The sequence below is a fragment of the Ctenopharyngodon idella genome, chromosome 8, assembly GCF_019924925.1.
Source record: "Ctenopharyngodon idella isolate HZGC_01 chromosome 8, HZGC01, whole genome shotgun sequence".
In the NCBI taxonomy this organism is placed as follows: domain Eukaryota; kingdom Metazoa; phylum Chordata; class Actinopteri; order Cypriniformes; family Xenocyprididae; genus Ctenopharyngodon; species Ctenopharyngodon idella.
In genome coordinates, this window is record NC_067227.1 from 31,335,048 (window position 1) to 31,348,525 (window position 13,478).

General features: G+C 38.0%; 2 protein-coding genes across 2 annotated transcripts; both read left to right on the forward strand.

Annotated features, from left to right (window-relative positions):
• Positions 1-6,444: 6,444 nt before the first annotated feature.
• Positions 6,445-9,767, forward strand: LOC127518136 (uncharacterized). The gene is made up of 2 exons (XM_051904499.1): positions 6,445-8,323; positions 9,158-9,767. Exon 2 carries the CDS (start codon positions 9,306-9,308, stop codon positions 9,591-9,593), a length of 288 nt encoding a protein of 95 aa, XP_051760459.1. The 5' UTR covers positions 6,445-8,323; positions 9,158-9,305; the 3' UTR covers positions 9,594-9,767.
• LOC127517803 (uncharacterized) lies at positions 9,637-11,620 on the forward strand (the record flags this gene model as incomplete). The annotated part of the gene is made up of 1 exon (XM_051903895.1): positions 9,637-11,620. A coding segment is annotated over one exon (282 nt), but the record flags the coding sequence as incomplete, so codon positions are not given.
• Between the last annotated feature and the right edge of the window lie 1,858 nt (positions 11,621-13,478).

The window sequence follows — 13,478 nt, forward strand, 5'->3', positions numbered from 1 at the left end:
GAGGGACGTTGTGACATAAGTGCATTTTGAAGAGGCAGTCCTCTGTGCTTCCACGTTACTTCTTGCGCAAACTTCACAACCCACTTACGTTTATGTAAAGCTAAACACCTTAGAAAGCTGGCCGGAAGCAATGGTTTGCAGGACTGTCAAACTCATTTTAGGTTGAGGGCCGGATGGGAAAAATGTAACCATGTGCAGGCTAAATTACCTTTTTTAAACCTTAGTGCGCTGACAATTAGCCTACATTAATATTAACCATACAAACTACAAATGAATAAAACTAGAAAAACACACTGCTCTGTGAAAACTGCCTTTTTACAGTGAAAAGATTACATTTTTTAAATAATGTTTTAATATTTTTTTTATTATTATTTTTTATTAGGGATACCCTGATTGTGATTTTTCATGGCTGATTTCGATTTTTTACAAGCAAATTGGTTCCGATTCCGATATTGGCTGCAGACTTATTTCTGTTTAAAGCTGCAGTCCGTAAGTTTTGCCTCTTTGTCGCCATCTCTGTTCGAAACCTGCAATGGCAGTTATTTGCGTAATTATCATCTTTACGTGGGTTGTGCATCGGCATGACTCCTCAGCGCTGATGAATCTAATGTTTTGAATAGAATGTGTGGCTGTCAGTCACCGCACCGGTGGATAATGTACTTCGGAAAGACAGATTGTAGTCTTGGAAGTATGACCAAAATAAGAATTCTCACTGGAAAATGTCATCTGAACAAGTAACAAATCTGCCACTTTTGTTCTGACCAAGTGAAAAAAACAAAACAAAAAAAAACATTACAATAAATCACACTACCAATGCTGATCAAATCTAACAATCTCTTAGCTCATATCACATCAAACCGTCCAAATTATTATTATTGTTATACTTTGTTCTCAAATTGTTAATGTTAACAACATCAGCACTGTGTGACCGTGTATTTAGTGTGTATTAGCATTACCTGTAGATTTCAATTTCTGTACAGTCTAATCTCTAATGTTAATTTGTCATTCCACACAATCCGCCAAATATAAGTTTAATTAATGGTCGTATTATCTTTAACATTATATGAAGGTCACATTAAAACAGCCTTAGAAACATTTTACCATGCCTTAAACAATTATTTTTTGCTACTTTTTAAATGCATTTTATTTGTCTCAACTATTTGCACCATGTCAACTAGCAGTCATTAGAGTATTAGACTGTCTGCTTTATATCTGCTAATGCTTAAATGTGCACTTAATGCGCTTCTGATATTGTTGTTTGAACAATTTTATTGGACATTTCTAATAATTTTGGGAGATTACTGCAAAACAGTTTGTGTGCAAGTCTGGAATAGAGATCAAAATAAAAACTTAAAACTATTCTGATTTATGGCCGGTCGACGCAGGCGACACCCCTGGTTTATAGTTAAATGTGATTAAAATATTAGTATTTTTCTTACACACACCTATCATTTGTCTTCAGAAGACACTGATTGATCCACTGGGGTCGTATGGATTACCATGAAGAACGCTCTGCATGGTTTTTCAAGCGTCAACCGAGCAGCAGCCATTTAATGGCATTATATGGAATCACAGACATGGATTATTTTCCTTAAAATCTTCGCTTGTGTTTATCTGAAGAAAGAAAGTCATATGCACCGGGATGGCATGAGGGTGAGTAAATGATGAGAGAATTTACCTTTTTGGCTGAACTATCCCTTTAAGAATTACGAAAGAAAGAAATGTGATTCTATATATATGAACAGATTTATTGAACGGCAATATAAAGTATGGACAAAAGACACTGTGATAAGTCAAATACTTTTACATTGAACTGTATTTGTGAAGCAAGACTTCTGGAATTTTACACATTTCAGAGAGGTAAACAGTTGTTCAATTCTCACAATTAGCAGACGGTCCTTTCGTTTCAGGCTCAAGGTCACACAGGAGGAATAAAAGAACACACATTACAAGGATGTTTTGAAAGGTCTGTAAGGTCGTTTCGAGAAACATGCTTTTAGTAAATCCCACGCAAAAAAAATTCATTCTGGACAAACAAACCATTGCCATTTCTGTCCAGGTGTGTTATCTGTGTTTGTATATGCCTGACAAGTAAATGCCAAAATATGGTTCTGCACAGCAGGCACCGGATCCACCGTGGCAGCCATTTAACGCTCCCTCCCTTTCCTACCAGCTGTCAGAAGAAGCCACGCGCTCCGACTCCCTCAGTCGTGAAGATACATTCAGAATAAGCGGACTGTTTGCACGAGGTTAAAATGAGCGCGCTCGGCTGTCAGAGTGCAGGGCTCCGTGAGGGAGTTCTGGGTGAAATGCTTTGCTGTACTGTATTGCTCTCCACCGGGGCCCAAAACGGCTCTTCCTCCTGCTGTCATTCTGCGTCCGATGGGTCTGTCGGGGGGGACTGACATCTCACAAACATAAACAAGCAAAGGATGACACTGATAATCAACAGAAAGCAGAGAGGAGGAATACAACCACTGCAAAAGCTCTTAGAGCGGAAATATACTACACAAGCGTGGGTTTCTTCAACTACAGGCACATTTACATTTATTCTTTTGGCAGGCGCATTTATCTAAAGCAACTTACATTGCATTCAAGTCATACATTTTATTACTCCGTGCATTATTAGTTCATGCATTTCCAGTTCATGGGTTGATTTTTATTCAAACTAACAGAGTTTCCACTTTTCTTTATCTTTAACGTTATATGAAGGTCACATTAAAACATTTTACCATGCCTTAAACAATTCTTTTTTGCTACTTTTTAAATGCATTTTATTTGTCTCAACTTTGCAACTCAATGTCAACTAGCAGTCATTAGAGTATTAGTAGACTGTCTGCTTTATATCTGCTAATGCTTAAATGTGCTATTGCACTTAATGCGCTTCTGATATTGTTGTTTGAACAATTTTATTGGACATTTCTAATAATGTTTAATTTTGACTTTGAAATTAGCAAAGTCTCAAGTACAGGCTGCATCTCTGGCTTAAGGACAGGCTTAAGTCTAGTCCCAGACTAAAATGCATCTTTGAGCTGTTTTAACTGAAAGCAAATTGCACTGACATATCTTAAAGGGGTGGTTGATTATGATTTCACTTGTTTAACTTAAGTTAGTGTGTAATGTTGCTGTTTGTGCATAAACAACATCTGCATAGTTACGACGCACAAAGTTCAATGCAAAGGGAGATATTTTCTTTTACAGAATTCTCTAGGACTACAACAAATGTCTGGTAGGGACTACAACGAGCTTCTTCCCGGGTTGGTGACATCACTAACCCTAAAATTTACATAAACCCTGTCCCCGGGAACACACAACAAAGGGGTGAGGCCATGTTGGGCTGCAGTAGAGTGTTGTTGCCATGCCGTCATTTTACACCGGACTGCTTCACAAACGAGGGTCAATTCAACACTGGATTTGCACTAAAGATTAACATGACGGCACATGCTAGTCGATGAGTTGAATCAACTCCACAGCAACTACATAAATTTATCCACTAACCATTCAGAAACGTCCAGAAGCATTCTAAGAGTTGTAACTTCTTCCTGAGTCTCTCCATCAGTGTCGACTCCGGTTTGAACAATGTAAGGCTGAACACTGTTACTGACAATCCTCATTTTGGCTGCGTGAGATTCTCCAGCTTTGTTGTTGTTGAGCAACCAAAGCGCGAGCTGTTAAAGCTCCGCCCTGTTCTGAAAAGCAGCTCATTTGCATTTAAAGGAACACACACAAAAGTGGCATGTTTTTGCTCACACCCAATAGGGGCAAATTTGACAAGTTATAATAAATGATCTGTGGGGGATTTTGAGCTGAAACTTCACAGACACATTCTGGGGACACCAGAGACTTATATAACATTATAGGTCCCCTTTAAAATATGTCAGTTGCATTGTTTTGTTGCAAGATACACACCAGTAAAATGCCCTAATTGAACTAACGCCTAATCCTGGCTTAATCTAACCCCTGTCTGTGAAACCGGGCCACTGTTTATTAAAACAGTAAAATATCATATTTAATTGTTGGCACATAATTTAATAGTCAAGAACTAAGCCATCACCCCATTAAAATTAGCACGTCTGCACACACCCACCCTACTCCGCAGTACTTTTTAAAACAAAGTGACGCCCATGGTTTCCGGCCTTCTGCTTTGCACAGGAAGCTGTCACTGGCCAAGGCTAATGGAGCATGAGGACTGAGACAGCTCACGGCAGACACACAGACCGGTATGTGGGCTCACATACTGCATTGTGCAGAAACGGAGCAAGAGAGAAAGAGAAACAGGTGCACTGTGCTCATGTTCCAACGTGGAGGTAATTGTGGAATATGATCTGTGTAAGCAAATGCTGTGAAATGTAGTTTTCTTTAAAGGTGAGATGTTTTCCAGAGCATCAATTGAATTTACAGCCACAGTAAATGAAAACATAGGCTACACATTACAAACAAATATATACAAGTGAACAAATACTGCAGCTGCTGTCTGTCAGCCTACTAATCTAAAAGGTTTTTCAAACCTTCCACTAAATTCAGCAGGTGGACAATTCTGTTTTTGTTGAAGCACAAGAGTTTTTCTGTCTGAGATTTGAATTATACTGCCAATACATTGATTTCAATGGGGATGGTGCTTCACGGACAGTCGGATCGACAGAGGGTTATTATTTTACATCAAAGTGTTCTCTCTGTATTTATGATTCTTTGCAGCCTTTGGCCACTGCCTGCAATGCACCGTATCCTTCACTGGAAACCGAAAATAACTCACTCACGCTAAATGTTTACTCTTTGAATTCTTGCACCCGACACCAAGTCGACTTCCTCGTATTTCCTACTAAAGCAAGGCAGTATCTGACTCTGGTAAGCACAACCATAGTAAACTGGTGGAAGTGGCCTTGGACAGCAACATGACCAGTGCATTATGGGTGTTGAAGTTTTCCTACCTATTTGGCAAAAGCCTTTTTTGCTGTATTCTTTAGTCAGGTAGCACCAATTTATTATTATTATTATTATTATTATTTTTTACCTTTCTTGTATAGGCAGCTACGTTTTATTGCCAGTGGTAAAGTACCCTTTTTAAATGATTTTAAAATAATCATCTGAGACTTAACACTGAAATTGATACTTAATGAAATAAACTCCATTGCGTCCCCTGAACTATGAATGAGCAACATCTGAGCAATAAAATTTAGTAGAATCAGCTAGATATGGACTTTTTTCCTTATTTTGTCATTCATCAAATGCTGTTCTGCACTAGTTCATGCCATAAAATCAATAAATGTGACTGTAACTTTAAAATACATCACCAGTGTGCCATGAAGATCAAGATTAATGTTAAGCATGCATGAAACACGTGCCCTCATGAACTCATTGGCTTTGTTGATTTTCCACACGGCCCCTAAACATTGTGGGATATTTAGTGATTTCTGCATCATGTGTCTAATCAAACGACCCATCTAGTCTATTGACCTCTGGAGGGCTGCCATCTGCTCAAGGATAATTAGACCCCTTCAATCTATTACATCCTCTTAGCCCCCTTCTTTCATTTATCAACTTGAGCCATGACATAACAAATAATTACATATGAGCTATTAAAATTATTGATGTGTTTGAAGGTCTAGGATATTTATTTAGAGCTTCATTTAATTTCCTTAAGACTTTTAACTGAGAATTAACTGAGAATTTGTAAGAAGTAGTGTTTTAATTGCTAAAGAAGACATAGCAATGAAATATAAAGTTTTGAAAGTTGGGAGCCAAAATGGTAACACTACATTTTGATGGTCCACTATATAGACTATCTATAGGGGGACCATCAAAATAAAGCGTTACCCAAAAAACTTTGTTTTTTCAGAAAATATATCAAAACATTCATATAAAACACGATTAATATGCTTGAGAAAGTAAGAAATATATAGATACAATTACATTTTAATTTATTTATTTTTTATGTATTTGAGAATCGAGAATATAAAATTTTAAGGAATTATATATATATATATATATATACATACATACAGGTGCATCTCAATAAATTAGAATATCATGAAAAAGTTATTTTTTTTTTTCTGTAATTTAATTCAAAAAGTAAAACTTAAATATATTCTAGATTTATTAGACATAAAGTAAAATATTTCCAGACTTTTTTGTTTTCATTTTGATGATTACAGCTTGCTGCTCATCAAAATCAAAAAATCAGTATCTCAAATTATTAGAATATTTAATTTTAAGTTCTGTTAAATTACCATTCTCAGGGTATAAATACTGGGTTTAGGTCAGTAATCCCAACAGCAGTCATGGGGAAGTCTGTTGACTTGACAGTTGTCCAGAAGACGATCGTCAAGACCCTCTACAAAGAGGGTAAGCCACAGAGGGTCATTGCTGAAAGAGCTGGCTGTTCGCAGAGTGCTCTGCCAAATCATATTCATGGAAAGTTGACTGGAAGGAAAAAGTGTGGTAGGAAAAGGTGTACAAGTGAAAGGAATGACCGCAGGCTTGAGAAGATTGTCAGGCGAAGCCGATTTAAGAACTTAGGAGAGCTTCAAAAGGAGTAGACTGAAGCTGGAGTCAGTGCATCAAGAGCCACCACACACAGACGTCTTCAGGAAATGGGCTACAACTGTCACATTCCACGTACCAAACCACTTCTGAACCAAAGACAACGTCAGAAGCGTCTTACCTGGGCTGAGGAGAAAAAGAACTGGACTGTTGCTCAGTGGTCCAAAGTCCTCTTTTCAGATTAAAGTAAATTTTGCATTTCATTTGGAAATCAAGGTCCCAGAGTCTGGAGGAAGAGTGGAGAGGCACAGAAACCATGTTGCTTGAAGTCCAGTGTGAAGTTTCCACAGTCAGTGATGATTTGGGCTGCCATGTCATCTGCTGGTGTTGGTCCACTGTGTTTTCTGAAGTCCACAGTCAACGCAGCCATCTACCAGGAAATTTTAGAGCACTTCATGCTTCCTTCTGCTGACAAGCTTTATGGAGATGCTGATTTCATTTTCCAGCAGGATTTGGCACCTGCCCACACTGCCAAAGGTACCAAAAGCTGGTTCAATGACCATGGTTTTACTATGCTTGACTGGCCAGCAAACTCGCCTGACCTGAACCCCATAGAGAATCTATGGGGTATTGTCAAGAGGAAGATGAGAGACACCAGACCCAACAATGCAGATGACCTGAAGGCCGCTATCAAAGCAACCTGGGCTTCCATTACACCTCAGCAGTGCCACAGGCTGATCGCCTCCATGCCACGCCGCATTGATGCAGTAATTCATGCAAAAGGAGGCCCAACCAAGTATTGAGCGTATAGAAATGAACATACTTTTCAGAAGCCTGACATTTCTGTTTAAAATATCCTTTTTTTTATTGATCTTATGAAGTATTCTAATTTATTGAGATAGTGAATTGGTGGGTTTTTGTTAAATGTGAGCCAAAATCATCACAATTAAAAGAACCAAAGACTTAAAGTACTTCAGTCTGTGTGCATTGAATTTATTTAATACACGAGTTCCACAATTTGAGTTAAATTACTGAAATAAATGAACTTTTCCATGACATTCTAATTTATTGAGATGCACCTGTATATTATCTTTGCCAGTGAAGTAAGAAAAATTAACCTAATGTAAAATATATTCTCAGAAAATAAAAATAAAAATAAAAATAAAAAAATCTTAATACCTTACACAATTTTGCATTTCAAGCAAGTCTATTTTGTAAAATGCTGTTTTAGGAAGGCTTAGCTATTTTTACTGAAAAACAAGACAAAAATCTGCTTAAAAAACACTTTGAATTATCACTATACATGAAATATAAATAGCCTATAAATAAACCTGCCTAATGATTTCTAGTCATTATGAGGTGTCAAATGTTTAAGCATTTGGTTACACTTTAATTTAAGGTGACATAGTTACATTGTACTTACTCAAATCAGTACTAACTAGTACTATTAATTTACTACACGTCCTTACTAGAGTTACAGTTAGGGTTAGGGTTTGGTTTAGGGCTAGTTACTTGTAATTATGCATAATTTACTGTTATTACTATAATAAGTACATGTAGTAACGTGTAACTACATCACCTTAAAATAAAGTGTTAGCGAGCATTCCTGTACAAGCGCATCTGAAGCGAATCCGCCGACAGTAAAGGAATGAAATCATCCCGACCCTGCAGCATCCTCAGCTGACTCAAACCCAAAGAAAAGCGTCACTGTAGCAGGATAATGCTGTGTTTCTCTGCCCTCTGTGATTTCAGTGTTGTTCTAGCATGCGGGAACATCACATCCTTGATTACTGCCAGCAACGTTTCTACGGGGACTATCAATCTCCCTGGCAACAGCACTAATGTGAGTATGTTTCTATGTTGCTCCTTGAACATTGCTTTCGCCGCACACCTCCTACAGCGGCAACACTCCCCTGACATCTCTGGCTTTCCTGTGCAATCTGTAAAACCCAACAAAAACAATGCATGACAAATAAAGAGAAAAGAAGTGATATAAATAATTCACTGCAAAATAATGTTTTGTTTTGATTGCTTGAGGTGATGTTTTAGAGCATAAAAAGTGCTGCTTTCACTTGGAAATACTATTTCTTTACATATATAAATACTCATTCTTGAGTATTAAACTAAAATTTTATTTTCTATCATCATATTATCATTATGAACATCAACAGCTGAAAAATATTTCTGGGAACAAAAATAAGCAGCTGAGGAAAATACCATTGCATTTTTTTTTTTTTTTTTTTTTTTTTAAATACACTTCTGGCCAAAAGTGTACCGAGGCTGCATGTATTTGATCAAAAATACAGTAAAAACAGTAATATTGTGAAATATTATTACAATAACTGTTTTTTATTTGAACATATTATATAATGTAATTTATTCCTGTAATGCAAAGCTGAATTTTCAGTATCATTACTCCAGTCTTCAGTGTCACATGATCCTTCACAAATCATTCTGATATGCTGATTTGCTGCTCAATTATTATTGGTGCTCAATTATTAGAAGCTGCTATTATCATCATCAGTGATTTAAAGCACACAAAGTGCTGCTTTCACTTATGAATAATGTTTCTTTACAAATACAAACAATGCTCATTCTTGGTGCTAAAATATTATTTTTCCAAACAATTTGACCACTATAGTAAACACTTATCGCTCAATTTGATTATCATTATAAGCAGAAACAGTTGAAAAAGAAGATCACTGATCACTGAAGAAGAAGAAGGAGGAGGAGGAGGAGGAGAAGATAAATAAGAAAATGACGGAGGAGAAGAAGAAGAAAAAGACAAAGGAGGAGGATATCCTCCTCCTTTGTCTTTATCTTATATGAGGAAGATGATAGAGAGGAAGGAGAAGACAAAGAAAAAGAAGGAGAGGAAGGAGAAGAAGGAGATGAAGAAGGGGGGAAGAGGAGGAGAGAAGGAGGAGGAGGAGAAGAAGACGATGGAGAAGACGGAGAATAAGAAGATGACGAAGAAGGAGAAGGAGGCGAAGAAGAAGAAGACGACGAAGGAAAAGAAGAAGAAGAAGGTGGAGGCGAAGAAGGAGAAGGAGGAGAAGAAAGAGAAGGAGGAGGAGGAGAATGAGGAGAAGGAGGAGAAGAAGGAAAAGTAGAAGAAGAAGAAGATGATGAAGAAGGAGAAGGAGGAGAAGAAGAAGACGACAAGAGAAGGAGAAGGAGGAGAAGAAGACGGTGAAGAAGGAGAACGAGAAGAAGGACGAGGAGGGGATGGAGAAGAAGAAGGAGAAGGAGGAGAAGGTGGAGGAGGAGGAGGAGATGAAGAAGGAGAAGGAGGAGCAGAAGAAGAAGACAAAAGAGAAGGAGAAGAAGAAAGAGGAGGAGGAGAAGAAGACGACAAAGAAGGAGAAGGAGAAGAATGAGGAGGAGGAGAAGAAGAAGACGACAAAGAAGGAGAAGGAGAAAAGGAGGAGGAGATGAAGAAGAAGTCGTGAAGGGGAAGTAGAAGAAGGAGGAGGAGTAAAGAAGGAGAAGACGATGACGAAGGAGAAAAAGAATAAAAAAAGAAGGAGACGAAGAAAACGAAGGAGAAGAAGAAGAAGACATTCATACACTCAAACTGGGATTGTGCATAACAGCCTAAAACAAAGAACATGGTAAAAGTCTTTGTAGTTGATTAAGATGGCAACTATGGTGTGTTTATGTGCCCTGAGAGCGGGTTTATAACCCAGCTGAGGGGTGACGAGGGACGGTCTTAGCACAAAGAAGTGTTAATGTATGTAGATTTGGAGGTAGGGGCCATTCTTCATTGATGCAGTGTTCAGATGGGGCACACCTGCTCACATCAACCTAAATGATCGGCTTTGCTCTGTAGACTCATGCTAATTACACCCTGGTGATACATCAATGTGGATTGATTTAGCTTTGCTCCATAGAGCACAAAAAGCCCTTTTAATCATTTCCCCATCTACCCCAATCGGAGGGCCGCAGTCTTCAACAAGGCCACAGGAATGAGGTACAGCAGTCCCAGAATAATTACATGGAAGCTCCAGGACTGATTAGACGTGTCCCAACAGCACTCACTGTGTTTTCTGTCTCCAGCACTGCCGTCATGGTTAAGGGTTTGTTATGAAAAGCTTTCATGGTCACAGAATTGAAACTGACCTTTAAGAAGAGCAACTCGAATGAGTTTCACTTTTCCTCTGTTTGCGATAAGAAATATTGCCTATAAGAAAAAAACTATAATAATAATAATTCCACACACTTCTCTTAGTGAATTGAATATACCTAAAACCTACCTAAAAAATCAATCCTCAATTACATTTAGGACATTGTGATTTCATGAAGAAGAAGAAGAATTAGAAGAAGGAACCTACACATTACCTACACATTACTGTCATGTAAAATCTACATACTTTTCAATAATATTAATATTCTAATATTCAAACCTTCACATTCAGTGGCCACAAAAAATGATTGGGACAGTTATGTCTATATTTAATTGCATAAGATAATAAAATATCAAATCAAGTGTCTGTATCTGCATTCAAAGGCAGGAGATTTCTTTAAAATAATATACAGTAAATGCCACTTGGTTTAATATTTTGTTATATAATGACATTCAAATATCTTTAAATGTATCTTAAAGTGCGCCTATTATGCTTTTTGGAATAGTACACTGTAACGGATTTCTGTAATTTGAACAGTATTTTACTGTAAACGGCAAAGGATTATATGGTAATTTTTCTGTACTGTAAATCAATTTACAGTAGTGAACTTGCCCGTGAAAAACTGACCAATGGCAAGAGATTTCTTTTTCAAGTTTTTTTTTTTTTTTTTTTTTACTCTTACCTTTCATGCAGTGTGTAATATAGCTGTTTGTGAATGTAAAAGATCTACAAAGTTGTAAAGATCAAAGTGCATGACAAATAAAGTTACTGCCAAAATGAGTCTTCACACTGTAAAAAATTATTTTCATGATTTGTTATCACAACATTTTTTTTCAAATCAACTTAGATAATTAATTTTGTTCAGATAACACAATATTTAGAGTCTCTGTTGATTAAACCAATCGCCTTCATTGTATTAGCTCAATTTTTTTAATTTAAATGAGGCAACCAGGTAACTTACTTTTTTAAGTTAAACCAACAATTCTTTTTTACAGTGCAGTAATTCCAGGCTCATTTCCTGTTACATACCACAACAATGTAACAAATTTGCATAATGCCAGCCTGTGGTCTTCATTAACTGCCCGTGAATGACGTCTACTTTGTACTGCCCTCAAACACTGTAGTTGTAGCTGAGGCCTGGAAGAGTTTGGTTCGTATTGGCGACATGTCAAGAAGACGCTGTTTTCTGCTCTGCGAATCTACTTTGCTGCACTTCAAAAGGATGAGGACTCGGGCTGGAATTGATACAGAAACCAACACCATCGTTACTGTTTGCATTACTGTGTATCAAGCTCTGAAGAAGATCCGGAGCTGAAATTCATTTCAATCATGACAACTCTCTGAAGATTTTTAGTATGGTAACGGATAATGCAAAGTTAATGTATTGATCTTGGTGGAATAGATCCGCAGCTAAATTGCTGCTGCTGTAGATTATTGCTGTCGTTGTAGATTATTGCTGCTGCTGCAGAGCAAGTACAGGAACTTGCTACTGCCGATATATATGTCGATACACTGCTGCGAGTAAGACATAGTGCTGCACAAATAGCATATATCAATAAACCATAGCAGATACAGGTGGAGCTAGGGAAGGTGGTGGGTTTTAGACAAACTCTGAAAGCGCACTGCAAACTGAAGTGAATGTAACCGGCTATTTAAATGTATGAGCAACAAGCTCATTGGCTGCAGATGTGACATGGACCAATCAGCTTGTACCAAGTAGTTAAAGCTCTAATTATCATCAGCTTGCATTAAGGACCAATCAGCCTGCGCCATCTAGAGTTTCATGACAGAACTAAGCATTTATAGCTGAGGCCTGGAAGAGTTTGGTTCGTGTTGTTGACATGTTGTGAAGACGCTGTTTTCTGTGCTGCGAATCCACTTTGCTGCACTTCAAACGGATAAGGACTTGGGCTGGAATTGATACAGAAAAAACAACGGCATCGTTACTGTTCCTATCACTGTGTATCAAGCGCTGAAGAAGATCCGGAGCTGAAATTCAGATATGATAAAGGACGTTTTGTTTCCAACACACACTGTGAGTGGTTAACCAATCACAACAGACTGGGCCATTTGACCAATCAGAGCAGAGTAGGCTCTCAGGAGGGCGGGGTTTAGAGAGACTGACTCTTCGAAAGAACCGTTTTCAGATTTTTTAAGAAATGAGGTGATGTGCAGTGTATGTTATGAGTAAATTAAAGTGCTTTTTGACCTTGGATGCATGTAAACCTGTTGTTGAAGACTCAAAATTAAGAACCTTTAAAATAGCATAATAGGGGCATTTTAAGTGTCCAAATTGAAGCCTCTGTAGTATGCAATACAGTACTCACAGACATACTGCAACACCTGTTCATACAACAGATCAAAGCCATGAATAATTCAATCTGTGCAAGTTTTGTAATTCTGCAGAACTGCTGTATACTTCAGCCTCACATTTATCATTAGTGGTGAAAGGTGCTCTCTTCAAAAATAACTTCTCTAGTGGCATTTCACTGAAGTCATCATCATTGCTTTCATGATTTACCTTTCCTTAATAATTACAGTGTTCGAGGCAGTAAAATCAGGCCTCATAACTTCATGTTCTGCATCATAAAACAAAGTTAATCTTGCCGCACAGGCCCATTATTGGGCATCAAAGCTCGCAGCGAGGCATTGCCGGCTGATAATTGTATTTGTTGCATGGACTCTGTAAAGGCCGCCGAGCTGTAAGGTGCGAGAAACAGATGCCTGCTCCAGTGTGCCGAGATGCAGCGGAATTAGTTTTCTCCCCCGTGGCCATGATTTGTCAGCTTCTGTGTGGTTTTTAAATAAGGAGTGTGAAAGTGAAGCATCTTAGTCTGGCGAGTGTGTGGTCAGTGGAGTGGAGGGGGGCAA